This window comes from Chenopodium quinoa, unplaced genomic scaffold (genome assembly GCF_001683475.1).
Source record: "Chenopodium quinoa cultivar QQ74 unplaced genomic scaffold, ASM168347v1, whole genome shotgun sequence".
Classification (NCBI taxonomy): Eukaryota; Viridiplantae; Streptophyta; class Magnoliopsida; order Caryophyllales; family Amaranthaceae; genus Chenopodium; species Chenopodium quinoa.
In genome coordinates this window covers 201,174-228,863 of record NW_018745410.1, presented here as the reverse complement: position 1 = coordinate 228,863, position 27,690 = coordinate 201,174, and the positions used below count along the sequence as shown (strand labels likewise).

General features: G+C 34.3%; 1 protein-coding gene across 2 annotated transcripts; it reads left to right on the top strand.

Moving 5' to 3' along the window:
• On the top strand, nucleotides 1-25,405 carry LOC110713251 (probable cyclic nucleotide-gated ion channel 20, chloroplastic). 2 transcript variants are annotated; one of them, XM_021891709.1, is made up of 14 exons: nucleotides 1-309; nucleotides 2,608-3,127; nucleotides 5,061-5,252; nucleotides 6,370-6,468; nucleotides 7,265-7,402; nucleotides 10,572-10,820; nucleotides 13,108-13,162; nucleotides 13,274-13,371; nucleotides 14,626-14,771; nucleotides 15,372-15,449; nucleotides 16,842-16,971; nucleotides 21,623-21,875; nucleotides 22,719-22,881; nucleotides 24,995-25,405. In XM_021891709.1, the coding sequence occupies exons 2-14, from the start codon at nucleotides 2,624-2,626 to the stop codon at nucleotides 25,104-25,106; spliced, it is 2,217 nt and encodes a 738-aa protein (XP_021747401.1). In that variant the 5' UTR covers nucleotides 1-309; nucleotides 2,608-2,623; the 3' UTR covers nucleotides 25,107-25,405. The 2 variants fall into 2 exon arrangements, with proteins under 2 accessions (XP_021747401.1, XP_021747400.1); XM_021891708.1 differs by having other exon boundaries at nucleotides 13,108-13,371.
• Nucleotides 25,406-27,690: the final 2,285 nt, after the last annotated feature.

Genomic DNA, 27,690 nt, shown 5'->3' with positions numbered 1-27,690 from the left:
TGGTGATAGTGACCCATGAACCATTTTTTTGTGTTCACCAATAATGATGCTTTTACATCCACAACATTTGGATTACCACGGCAGTTAAAATTGACGCATAGAATAGTCAGCCTTAAGTCAAACCCAGTCTATTAAACTATTAAAGTTGTCACACTCTCATACTTTATTTTTTCTTTTTTAAAATTCTCAATTAAGACATCAATTACCTTCTCCTTTCTTCTCTTAATACCCACCAAACTCACAATACAGTTGATACTGTGTTACAGAAGACGCTACTCAATTTCATTTCATAACAGCTGAATTCTCCAGGTCTTCTACTCGAATTCCTCTTATTTTTCTTAATTTCATCTTTAATGTTTGATTTCTGCATTATGTTGTCAATTTTGAGTTGAATTTTTGTAGTGTTTTTGAATTTGCCTTTGTTAATTAATCTGAAGAATTATGCTATGAAGAATTAGTTGAATGTAATAATTAAAGATTTCTGAAGTTAGGTTGTCGTTATTGTTGGTGGTTGTTTCTGTTTTTTTATTTGCTTATTTCTTGCAGATGACTTCTTCAATTTGCAGTAATTGTATTGATTTTGTCTCCATTAAAAAATCCAAATTATTAATATCGCCCTAAATTTTCGTAATTGTTTTTCTTATTTTATTATTATTATGAGTATTATTATTATTTTTTTTTGGCTCTGATTAATAAAATTTAAAGAATGTTAGCTTCTGTTGTAAGTTTCTTGCCATGTCACCAATTCCGGCGGAATTTCAGATTCCCGACCATTCTTGGGCTTTTGTGCTTCAAAATTATAGACACCTCATTTTTTTTTTTTTTTTAATATTGCGAATGAGCCACGAGACCATTACAAACGAGGGTGGGGATTTAAAGTTTAAACATTCCCTCAATCTTAACCATTAGACCAAGACCTTGTTGGTGAGTAATAAGCATAACAAGGTACCCGTTAAAATTCTTGGAATCGGAACCGGAACCTGTTGCTTGGGAACCGGAACCGAAACCTAAACCTAAACCTGTTGAACATGTCCTCGAAATTGGGAACCGGAACCTATAGGTTTTGGTTCCAATTTAGGGTACCCTGTCTTGTAATATATTTAATATTTTTTTTTGCAGATTTTTGTGTAAAAAACTAGATGGTTACTAATATAATGTTTATAACTCGCAAACAAAACAAACCAATAGTAATTATTGAAAATTTGTAATGCATATATTTATATTTATAATTGTAATTTTGATATTTATTAATTAAAAAAATAGTATAAAATTGGTGTAAAATTTGAATTTAAGTGATACTATTATTAGATTACAAGGTACCCTACACGTTCCGGTTCCAAAAAATTGAGAACATGAACTGGAACCTATTACAATAGGTTCCCTATTTTGCTACTCGGAACCGGAACCTCTTGTACAGGTTTCGGATTCGGAACCTGCGGTTCCTAACATGTTCCGGATCAGGGTATCCTAATTTTTGCTCAGCTCTAATAATAAGTTTGTGATGATAATGATTACTGTAAAGTGGTACGAGTAATTAACTTTTTTTAGGTAAGTTTTTACGTCTTCACCGTGTCACAAAGGTACTCCGTTTGTGATGGAGATGTCAGTTTTTGACCCGACCTGTGAAACTTCTGTAATTGACCTGCACCCAACCTGGTTACGAATTATGACATAGGAGTTGGTTATGACCTGATGAGTATCAGAAACTGATACCAATAATCTAAGACCGGAGTCCAATCTGCAATTGATTTGAGTCGACCCATAATAGACTTGATGCATATGTAATGACTTGCCTAGAGTCTGGAACTGAAAGTCTGGAAACATTATGTCCCTGAATTACTTCTCTACCTTTGTGAGCTAAAATGGTTGGAAAACTCACTCCCACAATGCCACACATAGCTGTGCACAACTATGCTTACAGGTGGAACATTGGCATCACATAATTAAAAGATGTGGTCTGATGCCCTAGTCCGAAACTAGAAATGATATTTTCTGATGAGTTGCCATGTAGGCAATAGCCAGAATAATGTTTACTGATATTGGCTTAACAACTCCTGCCCCATGTTTGTCCCAATTAGAGAAGCGGTGGGTCACTCAGATTAGTCAGATACCAATATCACAGCGACACTGTGACAATGCGGCCTGGATGAGATCTGAGGCCGAATAGATCCAGGTGTCTAGCTGCTTTTAACTACCTCAACATCCTTTACTGTTAGGAGATAACCATACCAGTTTTGGTTCTATTCCTTATTTTTATGTGTTTAAAAAAAATCTTTCTTAAACGGCTAAGTTAACTGTCACAAAATTCTCAAAGAAAACATTGGATTAATTTGCTTGTGTACTCAATTTTTGGTTAGTCTATAGTCTTCACTGAGACAACCTGGCTATGCTTTCTTCATATATGATATGATTTTATGTCTATCCCCCAGCCACACACCCAATTTTAATTTCTAATAAGGTGGTGTTCATTTAGGGACAATAACTGCCATAGCACCAACAAGTTATAATTTTCTACAACTCTAGTAGAATTGTGAATTTCTGTACTTGCTATTGTAATTGAGGGACTATGACTTACATGTGGCACCGTTCTTTGTTAAAATTTGGCAGGTTCGGGAGCATTGATATGGATGCTAATGAAAATGAAAGGGATGAGGTGTCAATGTTGTCTGTTAACCCTCGACTAATTTCCGATGATCCAGAAGATTCTTCATTCTATAATTTTACATCACGGGCTCGAAGTGCATCTATGTCTGCTCGTATGAGCTCTTCAGAGTCTTGGCGGGAAAGTAATTTTTTAGGACATACTGGTCCTTTAAGAAGTGAAAGAACTTCATTTGTACAGATGAGTGGTCCTTTGTATGTTAGAAGTAAGGCAGAAAATTCTTATGATGACAAATCTGAATCTACTGATAAAAAATTGCAGTTGAATCACAAGTATCCTGTGAATAATGGAATAATCAAGAATGAACAGGTTCATGATAGTTACCCTGAGAAAAACGAACATCTATTGAGATCTGGTCAACTGGGAATGTGCAATGACCCTTACTGTACAACTTGTCCCTCATATTACAATTACAGGCTTCCGCAGGGAAAATTTAGGAGGACTTCTGATATATTTGATACAAAGGTGATTTCTCATGTATTCTCGAAATGCATCATTTTGAATGGCTTCTCTATTTTGTGATACTATTCTAGCTCTAGATGAACATGGAATATTTTATGCATCTAATCTGCTTCTTGCTTTACTTATTTTTGGGCTCATTGCACCCATTTTCATTGTTCTCATCTTGGTTCTTTCCCTTTCTTCATTACTTCAGTGTTCTAGTGGTTGATTGTTGCTCGTTGGGGTGCTACTATATCCTAGGAGCCATATAGGTAGCTTCAAAATCAATGATAATGTTATCCAAATACCTTTAAAGAAGATCTTATTCAAAGTGGGGTGGGGGTCAAATATATGTATCCTTACCATTGTAACAACAGAGGTGTACTTAGCAATTTTAATCTGTTATGCAACATTGTTCTGTTACTTCACAATTAGTGGAAATGCAAATACTTTAAGGCCTTGCTTGGATTGGGGGTAATATATTAAGGAGTTAATAAAAGTCAAACTTGAAAAAAACATAAGTAATTAGAGGTGTTCTTGTAGGAGCCAATGTGTTTACAAATAAAATAAAGTGGTTGTGCCAAGAGGAAAATAGAGAGATGGAGGAATTATTACTTAATATTGAGGGTAATAGCTACCCACCCTCCTCCTAGTGTAACTATTACCCCAAAATGAGCACTTCATACCCCAAAATGGTCCATCACTACATAATTTTCCTTAATCACTATCTTTTCCTTCCTTATATTCACTTTCATTTTGCTTAGTTTGACTTTTATTACCTTAGTAATACATCTCTCTCAATCCAAGCGTGCCCTAAGGAGCGATTTTGATTAGTCCATTATTATCCAAATATCTGCAACAGTGATTTACCAATTTGTTTGACTGTGTACATCATGTAGATATGTTAATTGTGGATGTTAATAATTTCAATTTCTTTCCTCCAGTTTCAATATGTGGACAATATGCTTTTTCTATTTGTGTAGATGTGACATGTAAGTGTTCTAATTGTCAGACTGTCTCAAATTCAATCTGTCAATTGCCTTACCTATATGAGTGGCTTAGTTTTGTATTTTTCCGTAGTTTCTGTTTGAGAGCAGTTTGTCTTCATATTTTGTATTCTCTAGTTGATATTAATGTATAATTCTTATTTCTACAGATTACTATAAAAATAAATAGTTGCATAAGTTTTGAGATCTTAATACTAGTGCTATATGACATCTTGCTTCATCAGTTATGTGCTTTATATACTGGCTGTTAACAATGTGACTGGTACATGTTTGTCAAATATATGTAGTAAGTTAAGTGCTCTATAACTGCCTGTTAACATATTTTATCTCCCTAAGATGAATAAGAGTAGACATGGTTTTTAGTTAATGAGTAGGATGCTAATGTTGACAATGATAGCTGGAAGCTTGTATGTAAATATTTATTTATCTACTTGCTGTAAATTTTTTTGGGGCAATATTCTTTTGCACATGTTGTTAGAACAGCCTTGCTACTTCCTAGTTTATTTTAAAGGCATGCAGACGTGTCTTTCATTTGCACTATTAAATTAAAAGCGAAGTTTAGCCATTTTTTTTTCCATAAATTCCTTTACTAGTACATTTTTCCATATTAAGTGAAATATCTGATTTCATCCTGCTGAAATGGAATCGAAACAAGAAAGGCTGCGTGTTGTTAGACATTGAATTTCACTTCAATTGCACGTCCTCCTTTGTCTACATTTAGCTTTATGTAATGTAGTGATTTCTCATAGGTTGAGGAAAAGTTCCCAGCTTTTTTTTTTTTTTTTTTTTTTTTGGTTAGTTATGTTATCATTTATACTGTACTTGCAAATATGCATGATTTAGCTTATGATCTCCCTATAAACATCAGGACTTCTTTATCAATTTTTCTTTCAATCTGTAAGTTATTATTTTTTTTTTTTTTAATTTTTTTAATATTTTTTAATTTGCAGTTTCATAATGCACTCTATGGAGATGCCAAAGGATGGGCAAAGAGATTGTGTTCTTTTCTGTACTCATATCTCCCTGGAGTCATGAATCCTCATGCCCGAATCATACAGAAGTGGAACAAGTTTTTTGTCATCTCTTGCCTTGTTTCGATTTTCATTGATCCATTGTTTTTCTTTGTGCTAGCGGTACTAAAGGTAACTCTCTTCCTTTACCCTTTGTTCTTTCAACTCCTTTCTCCATCTCCATATCTCATGTCTATCAAAGTGTATACTTTCAATTTCATGCACAAGCATGGCTGCTACATACAACAAGGTGTGCACAAAATGAGTAAGGTGCCTGTTTTACATCTCTAGCAGAATGAGGTTTCACATGGCTGTTATGATAATGATATGTCTCCAATGAAATCAAAATTCTCTATTAGCACTCAGCCAGTTGGGATGAGTGGCGGATGTTCATTGCATATACAATTTGCAAGTGCTTATTCTTAATTGGAAGAACATGGGATTTTGGCTTTTATGAGGATAAGTTGCTTGGTGGGATTATACAAAGTAGAAAAAATTCAGGTTACTAATGGAAACAAGAGGGTTTGATTGAGCAAGGGATTCTGTAGCATAAGGGAAGGTAGGGGGGATGGACTGTGCGAGGTGAAGGAAGCTTATGGAGTTGTGCATGCAGAGTATTATTTTTTTTTTCCTTGTCTTTTTCTGTGAGCTTTTCAAAGTATGTCATGATTGTTATCTAGAATGCTTTTGTATGTGTATGTGGTGATTCTGGTGAATGTTTTGGGGAGTTATCCTAAGAATTAAGTAAGCTTTCCTAGCAATATCACAATATTAATTTAAAAGTGAATATTAAAGAGAGGTTATCTTGTGTTTCGTCTTCAAGGGAGAGTTACAATTCTAAATTGTGGGTTTTGGTAGGGCAAATAAGTTTCTTTATCAAAATGCACTGACAGCAATCTTTTGGTGGTTTGGCATAGATGATAGGATATTACCGTCCTGTTTGATTTTCCATGGGATAATGTGACGGTTTTAGCTTCATTGTGGGTTAAGATGGCTATGGATTTCCTAGTTAATCTATGTAGGCTGGATTTGTCCATAATGCATGCTACTTTCTCTTCAACTCACAAATATGTGATTTTATTCTTATTTTTTCCTTGCTGCACTACTTTCTTATTGGAGATGTAAAACCTCAACTGATTCAACATACCAGTTATATTGGACCGTGTCTTAAGGAAAAGTTTATTCGTCCTATTTTGGGATTTTGATAATGCTGCACTTCTATAATTGGTATAATTCTTCTCTTTTATAGGATTCAAAGTGCATAGTCATGGAAAAGGCTGTGTCAACCACATTGGTAGTTTTCAGAAGTCTTACAGACTTCATTTACATATTACATATCATTCTTCAGGTAAATAATTCAATTTCTCATACTTAAGAAGTCATAAATGATTAAGATTATTGTAATGTGAATCATCAACATTTGCTGCTTTAGGTTATCATATAATAGATTCTTGCAAAATTGTCAACATATTTTGTTTGCGGTTGTTTATCATGGGATGTGACTTGGTGAAAACATGTTCATGCTCAGTATAAGTCAATAAATAGTCAACAATTTCTATGTCCTTTTTATTTGCTAGTAGATAATATATTACTATAGTAGCCCATGGTTTATACTTTAATATTTTTAGTAAAATGGAACTACATGTATTGCATTGAGTGTTCTCCATATCATTATTTTATCATTCTTTAAGAATATGTTTCCTCATGTGGCATTTTCAACATGAATTTTGGGAGGTGTTCATGTTTGTGAGTATGACCCTAATGAATTCCAATTAGCAAAATTATCCACAAGCCAGAATTCTGCCACTGACAACTTTACAGGATCACTATCATGATGGTTGAAATGTCCAAACAATTAAGCTGAAGAAAAGCACAACTTGAAAAGCATAGTATTGGGACTTGGAACTTTGTTTAGGGAGCAAAGCCTTTGATTCCGCCATCACTGTGAAGAATCCATAATAATTACAAATAACTTGAAAAAGGGGTGCGTTTACTTAAAAGAATGTGATAGGCTTGGTGTCCTTTTTTTATATAAATATATATTTTTTAAATCAATTCTAGCTACATTACTGGGTGTTTTGTTTATTGTTTAATCTATTGATCTTCCCATATTGAAATTCTGACTTGCTGTAGTTTAATGACAGTTTCGGTTGGCTTATGTTGCTCCTGAATCTATGGTGGTTGGTACTGGAGTCTTAGTTGATCAGCCAAGCAAAATTGCCCGTCATTATGTGACTGGATATTTTTTTATTGACTTTTTTGCCGCGTTGCCCATTCCTCAAGTAAGGTTCCCCCCCCCCCCTCCCCCCTCTCCTTGCATGCTAATGTGGTTAATTACAACTAAGCAGTGTGCTTTGGCCTTGCTGAGTAAAAAATGAAATTAGTCTTCCTTGTACTAGAAATATGTAACACGGATTGCTTACTATACGGATACTGTCCTTTTTTTTAATTTTATTTAATTTTCTGGAGAATCATTGTGGAATCATGCTGTGTATTTTTTTTTTTTTCGGTGCTTATTGCATTGTATTTTAAGAACAAGAAGTATTTGTTCTGAATGGATATCATAAGAGTAGAGGAAGTAAAATTTAGTGTGCAGTGATGTTGACACAGTAATGCCAAAATAACTTTACCCTTGTAATTTACTAGCATTCTTTTCCCCAATAATACCGGTGAAAGGATATCATAATGTGCAAAGCTCTAGAATATCTTCCTCTCTATATCCTCCCGATTCTCACCCCCGCCCTTGTGGCTCTCTAACACCAAAAAAAAAATGATGTTGGAGACTACACAGTCATGTGACTCATGGTACATGATTATGTGCCTCTTTGTTAAGAAGAAGGCTAGTTATATGACACGTGATTGTGTAACTTGTTCTTTTCAGAAATGTGTGTGTTTCTCACTTAATTTTAGGGCCTACTCTATCAAGATCATTGATAGTATAAGTGCGTGCTATAGACTAGGAATTTCAGAGATTAATATTCTAGAACTAGGATGTAAGTAGATGAAAGCTTGGATATTTGATTAATGGCTATTTGAAACTAACGGTTACAAGGAATATAGCTTAAGGCTATAACTCTTCAGGAAGATTAAAGCTACTTCTACTCTACAGCCATTCTCACAAATCTCTTGCATACTACTGTTTCATTGCTACTTCTTTTTCTACCAAGCATTCATCCATATCCATGTACCCTAATAGTAAAGACTCTTGTCTTGTTCTGCCATGGTGGCCTTCAGAAAACAGAACATCAGCTACCACTCTCCAAAGTGCTTCATTAATAACTTTTGGCCTCACTCTCTTTGTTGATTCTCCTAGCTGCCCTGTTACAGACCTTGTCCCCCAATGTTGCCTTGCTGTCTCTTCCTTCTTCCATAGACACGAATAGCCTGAGGTTGTGGTTCAATCCGGTTGATTGCAGTGCATATCTAGACCTAATATGATCTTAAAAAGGCCTTTAATTTAGGGCTTACTCTATTAAGCTCATCATATTATAAGTGCATCACTCATTCATATTGTTAGCTATATTAAATAGCTTGCATCGATCTCCTATGCAGATGCATGATCCATCCTAGAAACTCATGCTTAGGCATCAAATGCTTGTGCACGATCTAAGACCTTGGTGCTTTGGTCACTCTGGATCCCATCAAGCACTTCATGACTCCATGAGTCATTGTATAGCATATGCAAGCGGCTTCAAAGCTATCTGTAAGCCATGCCATTCTAAAGGCATGATTAACTTGTCTTGCCTACATTGACTAAAGTAACAGGAATCTTGTTGCATGTTGCTGTTGGTTACTTCTATTGCTTGGACTCACTGCCCCCTTTTTTTTTTTTTTTTTTTTTTAATAAAAGCCATTAATATAGTAGGAATCCAAAATTTACAAATTGTTAGCAAGCTTTTTAAAGAGCAAGTGTGAGAAAGGAATCACATTCTTTCTAACTATGAAATTTGAAATAGCTAAATTACACAGGATGAGAGCAAAACATGTAGTGAAGAATGATCATTTGCCTACCTAAAGTTTTCTTGATAAACGAATTTTATATATGTTCCTCTTAACTTAAAGTCTAGGATAAAAATATCGAAAACTTTGATATGAAGATTGAAAACAAATTGAGACAATAATTTTCATGTAAATGACTGCACCGAATGAACATTTTAGTGGATATCATTCCCTTTGTCCATATGTGTAGTATACTACTATGTATTGAGTGATGCATTGGTTAGCAATTGGACTTCCTAGCTTATTAACGATAAAATTGAAAAGTTAATGAACTTCCACATCTATACTATTCCCTTTATCTCAAAATAATTGACATAGTTAAATTTAGTACACATGCCAATGCTCTGGTTTGACCAATATATATAATTAAATATGAGTAAAGTTATAAAAAAGTTTATTATAAAACTTTATTAAAATATCCAAAAACAGTATTTCACAATGAAATTTGTATTAACTGCTTAGTAAGAAATTATAGTGAAAGTTAATATATGAATAGGCAAACGTGTTTAGTTATTATAAGATGGAGGGAATAATATTTTTAAAAAGAGAATTTTACATGTTAATATGCCACGTGTCATACCTATGAATTCTTATCCCTTATTTTTATTCTAATTTTATGTATATATCTATTTTAATTAATTTTACAAATATCCCATGATCTCTTTTCTTCTCATTTGCTGTTCAATTTAATAAATTTTATTAAACAATATTATCTTTGATGATAATCATAAATACGTCTTGTATAACAATAAGAATGTCATTTTCCCAATACATTTTACCATCTTAATCTTCAATTTTTGTGTTCTAATTTTTTTTTTTGTTTTTTAAGAAAAATAAATAAATTATAAATTCCTTTAACTTCCAATATTTGTTCCCTTGCAAGTTTGATATATTTGCTACATGTACATGGAGAAACTATATAGCTTTCTCGTTTATCCCATGCATTAGCACAGTTACATTTTAGGAAAAATAGATTGTTTGTACTTTGTATTATCTTGTGTTAAAGTGTGAATTTTTGACAATTTGCCAAATTATTATTATTTTTTACATTATCCACATGCTATACACAATCTTCTATACCTGCTTTCCTGAATTTATTTTAAAAGAGTGACTTTTGCATCACATAAGCAGAAAATAAAATCAATAATTTATTGGAAGGTTATCCACGATTATAAAGATTGTGTTTCCTAGAATGATAGATAATGTGACTATGTCCAAATCACATAGGGATTACTGTACTAAAGATTTAATATATAGTTCATGTATATTAGGAATCAGTAGAGGGCGCTGAGTATTAATATACATGTGTTCATGTATATGCAAACACGTGGAATATATCTTGTATTTTCATTTAATTCATGTGGAAGTACACAAATTAGAGATACTCGCTCTTTGTTTGGTGATTTTCCAACGTCTTGTTTTGACTAGTTTATTGTTTTACCTTCCTTGCAGATTATAATATTGTTTATATTGCCTACATACTTGGGTTCATCTGGTGCAAATTATGCCAAGAATCTCCTCCGTTTTGCAATTCTTGTTCAGTATATACCAAGATTGTATAGGTTTCTACCTTTGTTAGTTGGACAATCACCCATTGGCTTCGTATTTGAGTCAGCATGGGAAAATTTTGTGATTAATCTGCTCACGTTTGTTTTATCTGGACATGTGGTGGGCTCATGTTGGTATCTTTTCGGTTTACAGGTTAGTGAGGATTGTTAGCCCTAGCATATTTAATTTTATACCATTTATTGCGTGTCTCTTCTCTAGTTTTTTTTTGAATGAATGTCTCCTATCTAAGCTCTTGAAGTCATGATAAGTACTTTGAATAATAGAGGAAAGTTAATACAAAGCTAGAGTTATATTAGGCCCTGTTTGCAAAACATAGCTGTAGGGGTAGCTGTAAGTGGTTGTAGTAGTTGTGTTAGCTGTGGGAATAATTGTTAACCGTCAACAAGAAGATATGTTAGCTGAGAAGGTAGATAATATAAGCATGAGTGTTTGGTAAATTAGATGTTGTGCTGTTAGATATTTTTGTTCCTATATTGTAGAAAGAATATTAGCTACTACTTTATCATTTAAAAGCTAATGATATTAGCATTTGATAGAAGCTACCTCCACCACTAAACACTATCCCCACCATTGCTTTTCCAAACACTCAACAACTACTTCCTCCATTCTCATCTACTTGCAATGTTTGGAAACTGCACTTTTCACATTTTATCATTTGACCAGCTTTATTGATTTATCTGTTGCAAAATCTAGTCATATGAGATCTTGTAATATTAGTCTCAATTTATATTTTCACAATATGAATTTTTGCAAAATTAAGGGTTTAAATTATGCTTGGCAAACGTGAAACGTTGCGAGTAAAAACTTGGAGAGTAGGAGATTTGACCTGGAATCCTTGTATACCTACGGGATGAGACTATTAATGGAGGTAATGAAAGGAAACAAACACCATGGTCTGATTGCGATAACCTTGTGGGCAAGACTTGATGCTCACAAAATGAGCAATTCCATGAACCTTATGAAAGTTTAATCACTTGGGATTCTTGGCTTTAAACAATTTGAGTCACATAAATGTGACTTAATACCCTCTTGAACTAGTACTTGTGGTCTCTCTTGGGTTGAGGATGGGACTCAACTTCGTTAGAGAAATAATCCTAAAACATTTCATTTGAGGAGTCTCCTTCAAAAAGACAATTTTTAAAGCAATGATTTAATTCATCATTGCCAACCTAAGCTGGGTATGTTCGTTCTTTCACTAATCCGATTAATATCAAGGGAACTCAATCATTGACCACAGAACCAGTCCTCCTTTAAAACAAATGTTGATAAGTATTGCTTAGCTAGAGGACCTTGTAAATACTGGCTCCCACTTTTCACTTTTTTTATCATTTATCGTCCTGAAGTACTTAGTACCAACTGAGGCACTTCTAACTTCAGAACCATGACCTCGAAGAACCATGACACGTGAGTTATTCTTCACAAGAAACCACCAACTTTTAAACACCTAGATTTGGAGTTAATACAGACAAACCCATGCTCAACAGGGATTGGACATTTCCTTAAATCCCAATTATTGCCAAAGCTGAGCATATCGAAGAAACATCCAACCTTGAGGAATGGTCATGCAACTACAACCAACAACCTCAACCAATAGATCTCCTCTAGCAAGATACAAGATTGCCAAGAAAACTGCGGATAACAACTGAATCTAACACAAGGAAACTATAAAACTCCAAACACTACATTAAGCAGAGAATGAATTAACTGAAGAGGATTTGTATGCTTACCCCTTGAAATCAGATCTGAAATTCTAATTGGAAGGTAAATGTATTCGAAATAGAAAGTCAATCCCCAAATTTGCTGATTTGACAGCCAAAAGCTTGAATCCTTGTCATTTTCTACTGAGATTAAGGGGTTGCTATGCATGTTCAAAACTTACTGGGAGTCCTTTTCTAGTAACCTAGATCAGCAGGAGGATCAACCTAGCTTGGAAAAGTAATTGGAAAGTTTATTTTATATCCTTTTTCTCCTCCTTCATCTGAGCTTGAGACTGGTAGTGAATGGCACTAAGTGACATGCACATGCAGAGTTGGTTTATGAAAATAGAGATAAACCAATTTTCTGTTATCATAGCTTTTGTTTAACTATTCTCGTGACCACTCAATTCTTGACTTATATTAATAGAAGGAAGAGATGGAGAAAGACTATAACATAGTAAGAGAAGGAGAAAAGGAAGGGAAGTGGGAAGAGTATGAATTATGAGGAAAAAAAAAGTTGGAACATCTATTAATGATCTTCATTACCCATTTACCCCTTTAATTTTTTTTTCGCAAAATTATAAAGAAACACGTGGGAATTCATGAGCGCATGGCACATAATTTTGGGTTTGAATTTTTGTACATTAGGTATAGATTAATTAATTGGTTAATGTATTGAGTATTGACAAATTCCAACTACTTTTCTTCTTCCCTTGTTACAGAGAGTGAATCAATGCCTGCGAGATGCTTGTCACCGTACTGGAAATAGTTCATCATGTATGAAGTTCATTGATTGTGGATATTCAAATCCAAAGCAGCATGCATGGAATTCAGAGTGGCCTAACTGGACCAATAATACAAATGCTCTTGATTGTTTTGTCAGCTCAGATGGTTCTTTTGATTATGGGATCTATGCAAAAGCAGTGAACCTTACATATCGCAAAGTTGTGAGCAGATATATATATTCCTTGTTCTGGGGATTCCAGGTATGTAATTCTCACAAAGTGTGTGATTCACTGCTTTTTTTTCATTTATTAATGAGAATAATGGAACCATGAACATTATAGGCATCCTGAATTCCGATGTTCCTTTTTTTTTTTCTTATTTAATATGTATATATATATATTGTTATTTATTTATTTATTTTGTTTTATATTTTTAAATTTTCTTTTGCATTATCTCTGCTGCTAAAAACTTGAAGGTATAAATTGGATTAGTATCAAACTGCCGGTGAACTGTGGATTGGTCCTCAACTAGTTTGGTCCCAATAATCCTTGATGCACATCTTCACCATCATCCTATCGTTGCATCAATTGTTAGCCATAAGACATGTTTGTTTATGTTCATGCTCCATTATTATTCATCTCCTCTCCTCTACTCTCTCTCTTTCTCATGCCCTCACCAGGTATTGTCAAAAGATGACAAAGGCTATTATTTCCCCAGTGAAACTAAATAAATTAAACTTGATTGGTGGGAATAATCTTTACTCATCTTAAGCTAAATGCGAAGATGTATGTTTAATGGTTTGGTGTGTAATATTTGCATGCTGTAATGATTTCTGTAGAGACCAATGAACGTTTGTTGTGGAAGGCTAGTGAACACATAATTTTTTTGTCACCTTATGTCTATTAGCTCTTTTCTTCTTGCCTAGTGCCAACATTACCTCTAAAGGTGTCATGCTTGATTACGTGTTTGAATTCTCTCATTGTCATATCTTCCTTCAGTGATATTCTGTATACACATACAACCTGTGTATATATACTATAACCATGCATGCATGCATGCATTCATACATACATACACTCATATATTTGTCATGAAGGCAGTTATGCATGCATGCATATACCTTTGAATGGAATTAGATTTAAATTTTTTTGCAAACTGGCTAACTCTGTTTATTAGTTGTAGGAGGTTTCGTTAGAAGTTCCACTGACCTAGGGGGGCTAGGTACACGTTTTTTTCCATTTTGTGGAATGCATAACTTTGAAGCTTATGTCAAATGAACTATGTATTTTTGTTTTTAACAAGTACTTCCGCATTCTATTTAAAGTTTTTTCTGTGAGTTTCTAATATGCTCTATATAATTACTTTGGCACAATAAGAGAATGGAGTTATGAACTCAGATTCCTACTGTACTTTCGTTAGCTTGATTCTCTACAATATGATTATGCTGCTATTGGAAAGTCAACACTCACAACATTATCAAAGGCTGAAATTGATTAGCATGTGGGGTTATGCAGCAAATCAGTACTCTGGCTGGGAATCTTGAACCAAGCTACTTTGTTTGGGAGGTTCTTTTTACCATGGCTATTATTGGGCTTGGTTTACTACTCTTCGCTTTACTGATTGGAAATATGCAGAACTTCTTACAGTCTCTTGGCCGTAGGTAAGCTTACAATATTCCCTTGGCTCCTACTACTGTTCTTTCTTTTGATATATATATATATATATATATATATATATATATATATATATATATATATATATATATATATCTATATATATATTTTGTTTATGCACATGGATGTTTTCGGTTTGGCCCTTTGAATGTTGTAAGATGGTCATAGACATGTAATATACGTCTATACATGCTTAGGATGCAACTGTTTATAATGATGCAAATTGGCAAACTTTTTCCTGCAGCAATGCTTATTGTTGAACCGGTCAATCCCTATGGAAAGTTATATTAAATTGAGTTGCACATATCTGTTGTTGCATAGTAATTTCTGTTGTGACCTAGATTCCTTTCTCATATTTCATGCAGTCCCCTGAAATATTGCTGAGCTCAATACTACACTGTCACTCGACTTACATTTCAACCACAGCCATGAATATGATGAGAACATTAGGGAATTGGGGTCCTTTGGAGCTTAGAAAAGACAGTAATAGCTACTTTGATCTAGATTTATCTTTCAAGTGATGCTTAAAACATGACTGGTGATTCCAATTTTACTTTAGTTTACCTTTTATGTAATTCTTCTTACAGAAGGTTGGAGATGTCACTAAGAAGGCGTGATGTTGAGCAGTGGATGAGCCATCGCCGTTTGCCTCAGAACTTAAGAAGGTATTCTTACTTTACTCATAACTTGACGTTTGAACTTTGAAGAGATAGAAAAGAGTAAACTTTTCTTGTGGAAGAAGCTTGTCAAGGTTTGTACTATCTCTCCGCAATATGACTACTGTCAAAAAAAAATTACATTACTTAGGTTGCTGGAGAAGATTTTTGAGCTTATGTCGAATGTCTTTATCTCATAGGTATTATAGGGTGTTTTATGGGTAATATTAAAGGGTGAAACTGAATGTTTCATATGGAGTACTTGGCTATCAAAGATTAAAAGTAAATTATAGGGTATTTTTATGGGTAATATTCAGTTAAAAGTAAGTTTTCGATATAGTCTATTCTATGGGTTACCACCACACTGTTAATTTTACGAAGTTTCTGTCAATTTGGTGGTTGTTAGGTAGTTAACAGCTTAACAGGTGAACCAGTAAGAACTATTCATATTATCAAGATAGCAAAAAATTTAATGGTTTTTTTTTCAATTTATTTTTTTATAAAGATTTACTTAAGGCATAATTATTTCAATAAAACGCATATAACATTTATAATACTAATTTCAAGTGTCATATACAATGAATCCACAATCCAATAAATTAAGTTCTCTTTTTGGTCATGCAATTTTTTATCCACCCAATAAATTTTACCTGTAATTGAAATAAATTATCATGATTCATGAATATGCAACAAAAAATTAAAACCGGTATTTATGATCATTACTAGTAGATGGAAGAGGCTAAGTAACAATTACTACTATAGGAATTTATAGATGCGAGTAGTGGATTTCAGGAAAAAATTCCCTAATACCTAAACTGAATCTCAAGATATACACAAATTTTGTCAAAAAAAAAAAAAAAAAAAGATATATACAAATCAATTCAATCCGCCTATAGGGGAAAAAGAAAATACAAAGAAAATTTTCAAGACCTTAGTTGCCTACTGAAGTTCAGCTTTCGTAGCTGTGCAATTGCCTGTTAAGTCAATGGTCACGATTGGTTGCATCTCTTTAAACACCATTTCCTCTCTTTCGATCTTTTTGTATAGAGAAACCAAAAAAACATTTTGATCGAATATGCTAAAACGGGAATAAATATTTCATGGAAAAGATGTACTTGACACAAACAAACAAAATGTATTGTATGTTAAACATGTATGTCCATCCTGGCATGTGATCCAACAACCTTGCTTTTTACAAGTCAAAAATTTACAATCACTTCGAGCTTATGGACATTTTATAATTTTTACTAGATGTTTGGATGGTGTAGAAGAAAGGAGAAATATGGAGAATGTCGATGATATATATGCACTGATATTATTATCAAATTGCTAGTACTGACACACAATAAAAGGTTGGTTGTGCTACCTGCAGTCAACTAATTCAGGATTTCTTTACTGCAGAAAAATCATAGAAGCAGAACGTTACAATTGGGCTGCCACTAGGGGTGTAAATGAGGAGATGTTGATGGAAAATCTTCCGGAAGATGTTCAAAGAGAAATAAGACGCCACCTCTTTAAGTTTGTTGAAAAGGTAAGATATGTTACTGTTGATGGAATAGATCTTATAAAGGTAGGAAGTGTAGAATTTCTCATGTTTCTCAACTTTCCTACTATTTTTTTCAAAGAGCATCTATTTATTTTATTTTATTCTAATCAGTTTGAGATAATGGTATATCTTGTGTGGTGCCCATCACACGGTGTGGCCACATTAATTTATAAAAATAATTTGTACACATTCGCATAGTATAAAAATGTGGTCTCAGTTGCAATTGCGGGAACGGTTGTGGTATCACGGTAACTGTATTGATGTGTTGATCGTGGACCGGGTCGTGGTTGTGGCGGTAGAATTTTATTTAAAATTTATTAATCCAAATGTTATAATCTAGGATTTTAATTTATTTTATACGGGTTTTATAGTAAATTATTATACTCCGTACTTTATGACCTTTAAACCAAAACCATAAGTCCGTATTACTCCTAATAGTCTTAAGATTGTTTGTTTTTTGTTTATTCATTCACAACAATTTAAAAAATAAAAGGCCACCTATCATAGCAAGTGACCATTGGCCCATTATTGTCAACCAACTTATATTACTCTATAATAAAATAAAATATTAATTAAATAAATAAATACAGCCTACCAAACCCATTACTTCAACTTACATGTGATACCTTGTTACAGCTGACCTACTATTTACTCTCTCTCTCTCTCTTTGGTTTTAATCTAAGAAACTCATCAGTTTCAATGGAGTTTCTCCTTGTTTTTTTTTTATCTACAAAATGAGTAATTCTTCTAGAAATTAACTGTATTTTAAGTCAATAACGTTCCATGCGGACAAGATTAATTTCGTATCGGCTGTATCGGCCAAAATCTCAGCCTTTTGAAAAATGTCGTGCTAAAACGGTAAATATCGGATCGGTAAATTCAAAATATGTTACAAATCGATCAGTTCACAACGTAATGGCCGCATTTTTATACCATGCTGATTCGTGTGAGAAACCCAATTTATTCATAAAAGTACCCCATTTTGTCCGTAAAAGTAACCCAAATTCATTATATGAGTAATATCTATGTTGCACGGAAACGGAAAACGGAAACGGAGACGGTGAAACGGGGAATCGGGGAAACGGAAATTTTAAAATTATGGGAAACGGGGACACATTAAAAATACATAAATAAATACATTTAATCAGAATAAAATACCAAATAAACTAGCAAAAAAATAAAAACAAACTGATACCTCGTTCTGTAAATTGCAAGAACTCCTTTTTTTCCAAATTAAATACAAGAAAAACATCAAATTAGTGAAATCGTTCGGTGGTAGTTAGATCGACTTTGTTCTAGCTAGGCGGTGATGGCAGCAAACATGGATCTTCAAAGCATGGAAATGACAATTATAGAAACAACTCAAATAACTATGCTGGTTGACGGCTCGTAATTTGTGAATATAAGGGTTTAATTGCTTTCCATTAAAGGGGAAACGCTTATTTATATCCTTAATTAAGTTTCCCACAGGTTTTCGAACTATTAAATTATGCGAGACGCTTCACAAAACAAGGAAACTCCATGAGCCGTTTCGAAACGGGTTTCGAAACGTAAGAGGTTTCGGAAACGTTTTGGAAACGATACGTGGCTAAAGTTAAGAGTTTCCGTGCTTCATTGAGTAATATCAATTTATTTAAAAACTAATACATTTGTTCATTCAAATAACCCTATTCTTTTGTTTACATTTGTTAACTTATAAAGAAATGGAGAGAGAGAAAGAAAGTTTATTCAAGTAACCCCTATTCTTTTGTTTTACATCTTTAACTTATAAAGAAATGGAGAGAGAAAGAGAGAGAGGGGAGGGGGGGGGGGAGGGAGGGAGGGGAATAGAGAGAGAGAGACAGGGCATTATTCGGAGGTATCAACATATTTTCTAAATACGTAACCCTTCTTATCTTTTATTACTTACCTTCTCGTCTAGCAACTCTGGAGCATACTAAAGGGATGGGTAAAGAAGGGTCCACCTTCAAAGTTTTGATTGATCTCATGTATTTGTAATCCAAATCACATGCAATTTAGGTGCTACACGCGAGTGCAAATTGCTCATCTTGCTTCCGTAATATTCTTTAACTTTGAATTGTGATCTTTTGGGTGCATGATATGCATCATGCTCTTGAGTGCATGATCGAAGCGTTGTAAATCATAAACAAAAGAGAGAAATAGTAGGGTTATGAAGTGGATGTATTACAATTTTTCTAATCCCTCCATTTCCTCCAAATTCTTCACTGTCTAAAGCAACACTTCAAGTTTTTATGTGCAAGATTTGAAAATGATAAGGCACTATTAGCTCTTTAGACCCTATGTTACTCACACAAGGATACGAGTTATAGTCTTGGTTTCTAAGAAGCGCGCGAGCGCGCCTCGCTCCATGGGAATTTGGCTTTAGCTAGGGAGGCTCAGTCACTTACGGTCAAGGTAAATAACTAAGATTTAAGCTATAATTGAAGAATGATGGACATTTTTTCAAATTTAGACGACCTTAGTTTTACGTATATCATTATGTAATTTATTATGAATCTTTTTAATTGTCATTAAGTACAATTAAAGTAAAAGATAATTTGAAATAAATATATAAATACATGCGCCTTGCTTACAAAAGGCGTGCGCCTTTGCCTTGCGCCTTGCGCCTAGGCTGCAAGGACCATTTGCGCCTTGGTGTGTCTTGCGCCTTTTAAAACTAAGGTTATTGTACACGTAAATATCCGTTGGAAACTTGGAATTTGTATAGAAGACATGGGGAGGTAGGGATAGAGTTGTCAAAAGCTGACTCGAGCCGAAGAATTTACACGTGCCCGATTATGACCCAACTTGTTTAAACCCGAGAAAATGATGACCCGAATCTAATATGACCCCACCTGAAACACACCCTAGACCAGAGTTAACCGAGTATTTGAGACCCGAACCCGATCATGATCCGACTTAGAGATGACCCAACGTGAATATAACCTGTAAATTATTAACCTAAATCAAACCTAACTTGAACTGTGTTTGCCCCAAACCTATTTTAACCCGTTAAACCCTGAATTTAATCCGACGTGTAACTAACCTAACCTAAATTCAACTTGACTTGTTATTGACCCGACCAAATTCAAATCGACATGTTTCTGGCCCATCTCAAACTCACACTTAACCTGTTATTGACCTAACCTGATTTCAAATCACCTCAAATTTATCATGACCACCTTATTCATATATAGTTATATAGTTACCGACTAAGAATATGATGTTTGTTGTGCAAATAAGAATATAAGATAATATTATATAAATTTAATGACAATTTGTGTCCGATATGTGCTTGTGCCAACGAGTTACCATGAGAAGTTCAATAGTAAAGTGTTAGAATATTTCTATTTAAATTGAACCCGATCATGACCTGACGTGTTTGAACCAACCTAAAACCAACTCGAGACACGAGTTAACCTAGGTTTTCGAGACCCGACCAGACATAACCCAACTTTAAGATGACTTGAACCCGAGAATGACTATAACCCGTTATAACCTAATGAAACCCGAATTTAACCCGACCTGTTGTTAATCTGACCCAAATTCAACCCGATCTGTTATTAACCCAATCTGATCTCAACCCAAACCCGATAGGATGTATGATTCAATATGACCCGACCCACATCAACCCAACCGAACCCGACCCGCAAAGGAAATGATATTCACCTGACCCTAGTTGACCCGACCCACATTGACCCATCTCAAACCCGACCCGATTACTTGAATCGACTGCTCTAGGTAAGGGACAGTGTCCTAAAACTAGACACACTTGTGTTAACATGTCTTTTATATAATTACTTCCTCACGTAAATACTTGCATCTAAGAATTGCAAACTTTCAAGGTAACGTATAGAACCTAGTTTGATGTTGGATGTGCTAATGAAGCACATATGTCTTGTTTGTAAAGAAAGTTTTCAACTTTGGATTACTGTGGACTACATGAAATTCTCTGTAGTTTGTTGTTTACTTATTATTTAGTTGAAGGGATAAGTCACGTAAGTGGATCTGGGTTAGATAAGCGATAACAACCTCTCTAATGTTGTACCTGTAAGATGACTATTGTTTATATCTAATTGCAGCCATTTTGAAATTTTATGCAAAGTGGGTCAAAAAAACTTAGGATTTTGGGTTTAGGTCCTTTATAAAATCATCCTCTTTTATTTTATTTTTTCTTCTTATCCTTATTTGGTGAAATAATCAAATACATTTAGCAAAAATTAGGATAAAAATAACCAAAAGGATTATGCCTATATATATCTTACATGGACTATGTATGCAACCAGGTCATAGTGAAAATAAGGCTACACAATTTTGGCATCTTCTTTGACCTAGAGCAATGTTTAGGCACTAATGTAATGGTATGGAATAGTAGAGATTTTAAACACTCCCAAGTCTATCAGTACAGCCATGGAATATATTGGTATGTGAGTATTTTTTTGAGGTTTATCCCAATTTGTCACTTAAGTAGTAAATCTTGTAATATCCAGAGTTTATGTAGTATCATTTCATTAGTAAATCTTGTTCCTTTTCTCAAATGAAATTTACATCAGTATTCATAATCTTGATTTATCTTCACTTAAGTAGAACAAAACAAGATCTTACACAATCTACTGTATCAAAAATTTGTCTGCAGGTTCGAATTTTTAAATTGGTGGATGAGAAGGAGCCTATTTTAGATGCTGTTTACGAGAGGCTTAAACAAAAGACATACATCAAGGACAGCAAAATTTTATATCAAGGAGGTATTATAGACAAGATGGTATTCATTGTACGAGGTAAAATGGAAAGCATTGGAGAGGATGGCATTGTTGTTCCCTTGTCTGAAGGAGATGTGTGCGGTGAAGAGCTTCTTACGTGGTGCCTTGAGCATTCTTCAGATAATAGAGGTCTACCTTTACTCTTTTGTTGGTGATTGGTATAGTATGTTGTCTTACCATATCTGACATCATAGTTACTTTAATTCCCCCTGCCCGATTGTGGAAATATCTTCTTACCTTTCTTTTGATATCCTTAGTTTGTAAACTTCGAATCTGGTATGAAGTTGTATTTACCGATGGGAACGATACATCATACTCCCTCTGTTCCATAAATATCTTCCCACTTTTTCGTTTTGGGTTGTTACTTGAAATTTTTTTGCACTTCTTTATTCCTTATTGTTGTTAATGAAAGACTAATCTTACCCCAATTTGGCTCACTTTGTAGGACTAGTTTTTTTTTTTTTTTTTTTTTTTTTTTTTTTTTCCCCTTATTAAAAAAAGTAAGAACAAGTAAGCACATACACTACTTCATTCATATTCCTTGGCAGGGTAGGTCCACAATAAGTAGGAAGAATAGTTTGTGGAGACTTTTTTTTTTGGTTGTGTCTGGGGGGAGGGGGTTGTTGGGGGGGGGGGGGGGAGGGGGAGGTCTTGAGTATTGTGTATTTTACACTATAATCTTCAACATCAATTGGTGTGTGACTACTCATTTTCTTTTCTAATGTTACTCACTTTGTTCCACCTACTTTTAAACATATTTCAATGCTACCGAACTGTATTTATTCTGGTTCTCGGGCTTTATTGCTTTTGACTTTTAGTACTCAATGCACTTGAAGAAATATTTACAAATGTCTCACATTTTAACTCTTGCTCTATGTGGTGATAAAATCACCATAAGTTTTTTTTTTTTTTTTTTTTCTTTCCTTTTTTGAACCTACTGATAATCTGTATGTCAATTGAATTTTGTTTTAGATGGCAAGAAAGGTAGGATATATGGACAGTGGTTAAGGAGCAACAGGACTGCAAGATGTTTAACAAATGTTGAAGCTTTTATACTCAGAGTTCGGGATCTTGAAGAAGTCACAAGTTTGTTTCCAAGAATCTTGCGAAATCCAAGAATCCAGGGAGCTATAAGGTTTGTTTACATCAATACTTTTTTCTTGATGAGTACGTAATTAGCAAAGTTGGCTTTGTTACAAAATATGTTCAATGCCTGGGTATGTTAGTTTTAAATATTTATGTGAGAAATGCTAATTAAGTACGAAATAATTGCTCTGAGGCATATATTCCCTTATCATGTCAACTTGAAGTCCATGAGCTCTTTTTAGAATAACATGTCTGTATTTTGTACAACAAAATTATTTTTATTTAAATTCTCTCCCCCTCACTTGTGTAGAATAAAGGTGGGGAAGAAGCTTTACATGTGCTCAGGTCAAAACTGAACAAAAGCTTCTCTAAGGCATATACTAAATGAAGAAAAAATCAAAGCTAGACTATAATCAGCAGCCAATAAACTCAGCACCAGACCACACCATCTGAAAAAGCACTCTAAAGTTTATAGTTTCAGAAAAAACAATCTGAGAAAGAACAATTTATTTTCTGCAGGCTTTGGTTGCTATAGCAACTTCAGAAAAACTTTGAATTGGTCTAGCAAATTTAGGTAGAGATAACACCCGATGCCAAATACCAGCATGACAAGATTTTGCCAAAAAAAAATAAGTGCCCCACAAAGAGAACAAGTGTAATCACAAGCTACGTTATTGCACTGCAAGAGTCTGTCAGTAGTAGCAGTTGTTTTGAACAGGCCATTGGATTAATAAACTCTTTGGACTAGCTTTTGTTATCGCACATAAGCCTCTTCCAGGTTACTTAAGATAACTACTCCTGTTCAGCAGGATAGAGATACTTAATAAAGATCCCTAGCCAGCTTGTTGACAGGTCCGACCACCAATATCATCAATATTGGATAGACAACCCAAAATCATTCTCATCATCTAGGACTTGCAAGTTTCCTTCAGTAGACTGTAGATCTCTTCTCATAATAACAGTGGATTCATTCTCTCAAAGATAGAGATTCTTCGTATATAAACTTTGTGCAGTAAAGGCATACTAACTGTGTTCAAAGAGACTGAAGCTTTTCTTAGGAGCTTCATTGCTATTCATCCCGAGAAACATTATGCAGCAAGACTCCACCTCCTTTTGAAATTTGGGCATAACAAAGAGCTGGGACCAAATGTTCACATGCTAAATTAATATCATAAATTTTTGAGGATAATAATGCCGTTTAGTGATTAGGTGAGGTTGACAATGAAGACAATGTCCAAATTTTTGTTTACAAATTGGAGATGCAGTTTCATTGCTGAGGAGAAGAGAAAGCACGCCCTAAAAGAAAATTAAAGGAGAAAGTATTAGTCTTTGAGCACAAAGGCCCTACTACCCTACCTAAAGTGGTCCTTTTTGGAACAATATGTTACTTGCAAAATCGGTTTCTGTGTTACCAAGACTCAGGTTTGGGTGTTCTATATAGGTACCTGTTTGAGTGAAAAGTTTTTAGATTTTATACTTCCAGTAAACACTTGACATTTAAAACATCCCAACTACTGCTTTGCAGCAAATTCTCAGGTTTGTAGGATCGAGCTTTCTGTTTGCCCAGGTGTTAATTTAATTATTATTATACCTTCTTGCTAGGCACAGCTTTTCTTCATCTCGAATGGGTAAAGTTCCAATTTAGAGCTGTGAAGAGAATTTTCTTTTTTCCATTATGGGATTCTAGCTCGGAAGTGAGTGTGGACACTTTATGGCAATTCCCCATCTCTTGGGACCCAAAAATTAGCTGGAAAAGGCAAATTACCATGGATAAGAGCTTTATAGTAGTTGTTATCTTGTGATTGATGATATTTTGCTCAAGTGGGATGTGATTGTTGAGAGTTGTTGTTTTAAGTGTGATGCGAGTAGTTCGCAGGAAGAGGGTTGGTGTAGTTATTATCTTGTGATTGATGCTATTTTGCCTGTTGGTATCTTGGTGAGTTGTCTAGTGTGCCATAGAATTATAATAGTAGAAGAATTTGGTGTGATGACCTCCCTTTCGAGTTTGTCATTGTGTGTTTTCATCGTTTGGTTTCATTTCTAGAAATTACTGCTCCTTAAGGCTTCCTACTTTCTCCCCATCCACACACACAACGAAAGTCAGGAATTAATGCTGCCTTGGTTATTAGCATGAGTTTAGCATAACGCCTTCTTATTTTCAGGTATGAATCCCCGTACTATAGATGCCAAGCTGCAACAACGATTCAAGTCGCTTGGAGGTACAGAAAGAAGTGGCTAAATCGCATGGAGACTAGAAGTAGGTCAAAAGCCTAGAGTCACTTGTACAAAGCTCTTACTGATTTGCTGTAGCTGTGAAATGACAACCCTTTTTGTATACTTCGTGTATAGAAACTCTTTTACACACTTTTATACTTGTAGACCTGTGGTGACTATTGTTATAGTCTTGTAGAATCTTTGTTTTCAGAGTGTGAAATGTGATGATTACTAACTGGTACAAGGAAACCTATCCAAGCCATTTTATTACGTTTCATTTTATTTCCACCAATAACACCATGTATCAAAATTTGTCTTACTCTACATAATTGTCTCATAGTAATACTACTATTTCTATCCCTAATTTTTTTTTTTTTTTTTTTTTAAGATACATCTTAGTATCTTAAAACATTAATATTTCTAATTTTGTACAGCAAAACATTTAAAATTTTTATGTTGATAAAAATACATTATTACGGAGTACGAATCTAAGAGTATTCTTAAAGATGGGCACGGGCCGTGTTGGCACGATTCCAGCACGGCATGGCGGTCGTGGGCCGTGCCGTGAACACAAATCTGGGAATTAGCACGGCACGAGGCACAGTGGCCAACCCGTGGGTCGGCACGCCGGCACGGCCGGACACGACACTTTTTTTTTTTTTTTTTATTAATTATATGTATTGTTGTTTTTTTGCTAAATTAATAAAATTATTTATATAAACTTAAACATAATTAGATAAACAATTTATATAACCTTGATTAAAATAAAGTTGTTCAAAACAAAATATATTAATATTGACATAAACATAAATTAATAACATCATTTATATAAAATTAAATTGTACTAAAAAAAAATATATATATCGTTTTTTTATTTATATTTATTATATATATAAAAAATTGGCACGGTTTGGCCCGCAGTTCGGTACGGCACGACCCGCCATGCACATGGGCCGTGCCGTGGGCTGGAGTGTGTTAAATTTAGGCACGACACGGCACAACACGCCCACCACTGTGGCACAGCACGACCCGTTGCCCACCTTTAATTATCCTTAGCCATTAACAATTTGGGGTGGTTATTAGGAGAAAGGTTGTAAAAATAAAAAATGTAGAGAGAGAAATCAAAGGAGAATTAAACCAATAATCTAGTTGAGATTATAATCGTTTCTCAAGTGTTGGTTTGGATACACTAAAATATAGTGCTAAATGGCAACTGCCAACTTTCATTGGATTCCTTTCCTCATTTATTATCTAGTGACGTGGGAATGGGAGGTTTTGACACACAATGCATTGATCAATGGTCAAGATGCATTTAGAAATTATAACCGTTGTAATTCAACAATCATAAGTTAAATATACAACTAGTGTGCACCTCAGACGATGATCCAGATTGCTAGTTTGTGTAATTCTGTAATTTATTTATTATGTTTGACTATTTGTATAGTTAGTGTGTGTGGTGGTTCGGGCGTTGCCTCGAGTGTCACTTTTTTTTTACATCATATGTATCTTTTTGTTTGTCTTATGAAAAATAAATGAATTATATATTACCTCTAATTTACTTAATAAATGAAAGGGAAATATATTATTTTGTGAAATTTAAAACATAAAAAAGTTGGTTGAGATGGTAAATTATCGCTTGTATGAATCAAAGGTTATAGGTTCAAATCTTGTTCAAAGCATATTCGATAATCTAATAGCAAAAAAAACCCACAAAATCTCAAAACTCATCGCAATCCCAAAAAATTTCGAATCTTCAAACTTCCTATTCTAACCTTCCAATTAATCTCAACTCATTTTCTGATACAAATTTTCAGCAATTTTTATTTAAATTCACATTCAACAATTTTTAAATTATAATTCATGTTGTCAAAAAAAAAAATAAAAAATCATGGTTCACAGAATGTCAATGTCTCAAATTCAAGTACTTTCACTCAATTCTCTTTTCAACCACCACAAAATCCTAAGTATTCATATTTTCAAAGTGTTATCCCATCTTTGAAGACTATTCAGATTTCTCAAGGTGATTCGACATTTCCCGTATCTCAACATTTTTTTAATGTCACAAGTAAAGGAGCATTTTTGAGTTTCGATTGCTCATAGACATCGAATGCATCAAACAGCGACGTCAAACTAGAATTTGAAGAAAATGAAGGAGGTCATGAAGGAGGCAATCAAAATGGAAGAACAAAGTTTTGGTAAAAAACTGAAGCGGTTCTTATGAAGGCTTGGCTTGAAATTAGTCAAAAAAAAACTTTGATTAAAAAAACGAGTAAACGAATTCGGGTCAAGGTATCATGTTTAGACCCGTACCCAGATCCGTTTTATTTTAAGGGATCCGGATCATTCGACTCGGATCCGTTGAGTCTAGATTTTGAAGACCCATATTCGTAAAAAACGAATATGGATCCTCGGATGCGGATCGGGTCCGTATCTATTGCCATCCCTAGTCTAGAAAGCTTTCTTCAACAACTTTCGAAGCAAATGTATTGATAAGTGTCATTTATGGCACTCTTAGGCTAGGTTTTCTTTGTAGTTTTATACTTTTAGTCTTCTATGTCGTGTTTTATAAGTGTGTTGAGTTTCCCGAGGTTTGATTACCAAGGAGGAAGATCGAGCGCATTCAAGGAGGTTGATGGAGCTATGT

Bases quoted from the DNA above. Each gene is read 5' to 3' on its own strand.
- LOC110713251 (XM_021891708.1), top strand. From the start codon at position 2,624: ATGGATGCTAATGAAAATGAAAGGGATGAGGTGTCAATGTTGTCTGTT. The intron at 10,821-13,107 runs GTTAGTGAGGAT...CCCTTGTTACAG, and splicing joins GGTATCTTTTCGGTTTACAG to AGAGTGAATCAATGCCTGCG. The intron at 16,972-21,622 runs GTAAGATATGTT...ATTTGTCTGCAG, and splicing joins TCTTTAAGTTTGTTGAAAAG to GTTCGAATTTTTAAATTGGT.